Source organism: Neopelma chrysocephalum, unplaced genomic scaffold (genome assembly GCF_003984885.1).
Source record: "Neopelma chrysocephalum unplaced genomic scaffold, ASM398488v2 Primary Assembly neopelma1_186, whole genome shotgun sequence".
NCBI classification, from domain to species: Eukaryota; Metazoa; Chordata; class Aves; order Passeriformes; family Pipridae; genus Neopelma; species Neopelma chrysocephalum.
This window is the reverse complement of record NW_020897848.1, coordinates 304,512-309,008: the sequence shown is the minus strand read 5'-3', so window position 1 is coordinate 309,008 and position 4,497 is coordinate 304,512. Positions and strand designations below refer to the sequence as shown.

General features: G+C 63.1%; 1 protein-coding gene across 1 annotated transcript in view; it reads left to right on the top strand.

Annotated features, from left to right (window-relative positions):
• The first annotated feature begins 61 nt into the window (after window positions 1-61).
• The window catches only part of ONECUT2 (one cut homeobox 2), a 6,886-nt gene continuing 2,450 nt past the window's right edge, over window positions 62-4,497 (top strand). The window contains exon 1 of the mRNA XM_027702428.1: window positions 62-1,208. Coding sequence (XP_027558229.1) covers window positions 62-1,208 — 1,147 coding nt within the window. The remainder of the gene's footprint in view (window positions 1,209-4,497) is intronic.

Here is a 4,497-nt window from a genome sequence, read left to right as displayed (position 1 = left end):
GGCGCGGCGGGCGGCCCCGGGGGGCCGCGGCGACCGCCGCCGCCGCCGCCCCGATGAGCGGATGAGGAGCGGGCGCGGCGGCCGGCGGTGCCTGGGCGGGGAGCCGGGTGCGTGCGCCATGAACCCCGAGCTGGCGATGGAGCCGCTGGGCAGCCTGCACGGGGCGGCGGGGCACGAGCCGGAGCTGATGGGCAGCCCCAGCCCGCACCACGGCGGGCGAAGCGCGGGGCCGCTCCGGGTACCGCCCCCGCCGCCGCCGCCGCCGCCGCACCAGGAGCTGCCCCCCGCCGCCCGGCCCGCCATGGTGCCCAGCATGGCCTCGCTGCTGGACGGCGCCGCCGAGTACCGGCCCGAGCTGTCCATCCCGCTGCACCACGCCATGAGCGTGCCCTGCGAGGCCTCGCCACCCGGCATGGGCATGAGCGGCACCTACACCACGCTGACGCCGCTCCAGCCCCTGCCGCCCATCTCCGCCGTCTCCGACAAGTTCCACCACCCGCACGCCCACCCGCACGCCCACCACCACCACCACCACCACCACCACCAGCGCCTGCCCGGCGGCGCCGGCGGCGGCTTCGCGCTGATGCGGGACGAGCGCGGGCTGCCGGCCGTCAACAGCCTGTACGGGCCCTACAAGGAGGTGCCGGCCGTGGGGCAGAGCCTCTCGCCGCTGGGCAACGGGCTGGGCCCGCTGCCGGCCGCCCAGCAGGGCCTGCACGGCTACGGCCCGCCGGGCCCCGACAAGATGCTGAGCCCCAACTTCGAGGCGCACGCGGCGATGCTGGCGCGGGGCGGGGAGCAGCCGCTGCCCCGCGGGCTCGGGACGCCCCCGGCCATGCTGCCGCCGCTGAACGGCGCGCACCACCCCGCGCCCCCCGGCCCGCCGGCCCCGCACGGCCCCGCGCTGCCCCCCGGCCGAGACCGCCCGACCCCCGCCGGCGGCCCGCAAGGGAGCGGCGCGGGGCAGCTGGAGGAGATCAACACCAAGGAGGTGGCACAAAGGATCACGGCGGAGCTGAAGCGCTACAGCATCCCCCAGGCCATCTTCGCCCAGCGGGTGCTCTGCCGCTCCCAGGGGACCCTCTCGGACTTGCTGCGGAACCCCAAGCCTTGGAGTAAACTCAAGTCCGGCCGGGAGACGTTCCGCAGGATGTGGAAGTGGCTGCAGGAGCCGGAGTTCCAGAGGATGTCGGCCCTGCGGCTCGCAGGTACGTGCGGGGAGCGGAGCGCGATCCCCTCCCCGCAGCGCCCGCCCCTACCCGGCCGCGTCCCCGCTCCGCGCTCCGCCGTGACCCCGGGGCCGTGCGGGGCCGGCCGGTTCCCCCTCCCGCAGCGCCGGCCCCGTGCTGCCCGGCCCGGGCCGGCGGAGCCGTGCGGGGCTCGGGGCGGGCGGAGGGACAACTCCGCTGCCGGCGCTGCTCTCCGGGGCCCGGTGCTGAAGGTGCGCGCTCTCCGCCGGCATCCCTCCCGCCGCTCCCAGCGCCGGGCGGGGGACCCGCGTCCCGGGGCAGGCGGGGGCGCTCGGAGGGGGCCGGCCCCGCGTATGCCCCGCACATCATCCCCGCACATCATCCCCGCGCATCCCGCAGCCCGGCCCGGCCGCATTGTCCGCGGCGGCCGCGCGGGCTCCCCCTGGCGCGGGCACGGGGCGGCGCAGCCCCCATTGTTCTGCGGCGGGCAGGGACCCCCGGTACCGACCCCCGGTACCGACCCGCGGTACCGACCCCCCGCACCGAGACCCGGTAGCGCCCGCCCCGGGGCAGAGCGGGGCAGGTCCGGCGAGCGCTGTCCCCTACGGTCGCCGCCGCTCGCCCCCCGGCCGGGGGCTGCCTCCGCACCGGGAGCTGTGGATGTGGATGGACAGACGCGGGGCACAGAGCGCAGCGCGGGGAGGGTGCCGGGCCGGGGCTCTGCTCTGACAGAGCCCAAATGCGGGGGGGTTTGTGCCGCCGAGCCCGTCCTTCTTTCATCCCCATCGCTGCCGAGCCCAGCGGATCGATCCCCGCGCGTTCGCGCTCCCCCGCGGGCGGGTGGGGACTCGGGGGGTCTCTGCAGTGGGGGAGCGGGCGCAGAGAATCCCCGCACGCGGGGCAGCAGGGGCGGGATGCGGACGAGGAGCCGGGAATGATGGATGGCCGAAATCCCCGCCCGACCCCTAACCCGGAGTCCTGGGGTGGCCAGAAGCCCCTCGGAGGGTGCTCGGGCTTTGCCGTGCTCCCGTCGGGAGAGGGATGCGGATCCCTCCCTCCTGGGCTCCAAGGAGCGATCTGCAAACCCCGGGGGTGGGCGGCAGGGGGACAGAAGGGGTTTGGGTTTTTTTTCGCCGGGCGCGCGGTGATGTCGCCTTCCCAAACAAACGCGCATCCAGCGGGAAATCGATGCAGATAATGTTGAGAAGATTAAAAGGGCATTAATGTTGGCAACGGGAGCATCAACGCGCGGACCCAGTTTTCATTGATCTGGAACCTGAGCCGGCTCGTTTCCAGTAACGCTGCCGGTGCTTTTCCTTCCCAGCACCGCGCCCGGGTGGGGGTTCCCCGCGGAGCCCTACGCGGAGGGCGGAAAATCAGGAATCGCGGCTACACCCGGAGTTTTATTCCTGCATAATTCTGGATCTCCCCCTTCCCAGTCCCCCTGAATGCCTTTGCATCCAGGAGCGAAGTCTGGAGAGAGCTCGGGCGCCGAGTGGGCACGGATTCCCCGCGGAGCGGGAAAGACCTTTGCAAATTACCTTTCCCTTCAGGAAATCGATTATTTTAATTTCCTTTTATTACCACGTGTGTGAATAAGCGGCTCCGTTGCCCCGGCGCTCCCTTTACTCGCTTGCTTAAATCCCTCTGAAGCCTGAAGTGTTTCAGACTTCCGAAAAACAAGAAAAAAACCCCTCGCCAGCTCTTTGCCCTGAAAATTTTTCCCAAACGGGACTAAAATCTGCTGGAGGGAAATCCCCCTTTCCCTGTGCACCGTCAGCACCACGGAGAGCGCAGGAGAGGGATGGAGGGATGGAGGGACGGAGGGACGGAGGGAGGAGGAGGTGCTGCGTCCTCTGCCTCTTTGTGCCTCACCGACACTTTGTGCCCTGCAGCTACAGCTCAAAATTAACATCTGTATCAAGCCTGTTATCTCTCCATATATATCTCTAGATACAAAAGTATTTCTTAGCTCTGAACTAAACACACAGGTTCTCTGAAAGGTGCTTAGTGGCTTGAAATATCGGTGCTATAGATTAGTGGTTGTGTTGGAACAACCCAGGCAGTAAATTGCGGCGCCGGGTGATTAATTAGATTTCCCACGTAGCGACTTTCCCAAAATAATACCCTGGCCCAGCTTTTTTTTTTTGGTTCCACGTCATTTCTGAAGCCTGTTTTTGTGCAGCAAACGGGCTTCACCAGTGTCTTGATTATTTGACAAAGTTAAATCTGAGCACATTTGTCTGTATTTTTTCCCTCTCCTTTGTTTAAAAACAACAATTAATTGATCACCATGTCTTACTCATTCTGAAGCTGTTCTTCACTATTTCCTTCAAAGATTTTTTTTCCCCCAGCATCTTGTTTTTTTCCTGTATCTCCGTTTGAACTGAGATATCCCAAACTCAAATATTCCTCTGCAGGTGAAAACCGCCACCAGTAATTTGTGGTGAGGAAGAATTTTTGCCAAAAGGATTATTTCCCAGGGACGGATCTCAGAGAGAAAGCAGGGCTGCAAAGCACTGCAGACATCACTGGTCCTGAGGGGAATCTCCAGAGATGGGGATTTCCCAGGCTAACCAGGGCTTACAGGTACAAAAAAAAATCCTTAATGACTCGCCTTAATCTCACTTTTTGTCTCTTAAATCCTTTGCTTCTCATCTTATCCCCACTAGACACGGCAAAAAAAAAAGACTCCCCTCCTTCTGTGTGTATTTAAGGCTCCCATCTTGTCTCCTGCCTTCCCTGGAAAAAGCTCTTCCTACTCAGGGAAAGCTTTATATCCAACACATCTCTTTTTTTCCAAGGTAAAAGATTTCGCATACAGCCCCATCAATCTTGCAGGCTTTTGCATAAAAGGCCTCTCTGATTTATAGAGAGGGCTTTTGCAGGCAGAAATCATACCCAACAGACTAATCTCAAATGGGGTGGGTGATAAGATCAGCCAGACAACCCGCTGATGGCAGATAGAAAATGCAATCAGAGAAGAAATTGGAGTGTTTTGGGGTTTTTTTTGAGCTCCATCGTGAAAGGAGGGCCTCAAACCGCTGCACAAAGGAATTATTAGACCAGCCCATGGAGGCTGGCAGGTTCCCAAAACACAAATTGTCTCCGGGCCCAAAATATCTCCGGGTAAGAGGGAACATATTTATGAGTGGTGGTGATTTTCCAGCAGTTCTCAGCCCCCCCATAATAATGGGCACCAGGGCAGGGGCCTTGTGCCCGGGCATTAAGCCTTGGCAAGGAGCAGGAAATCTTCCTCCTGGAGCTTCCTGGGAGGGGATGGAAGAGCAGCAGGAAATCTTCCTCC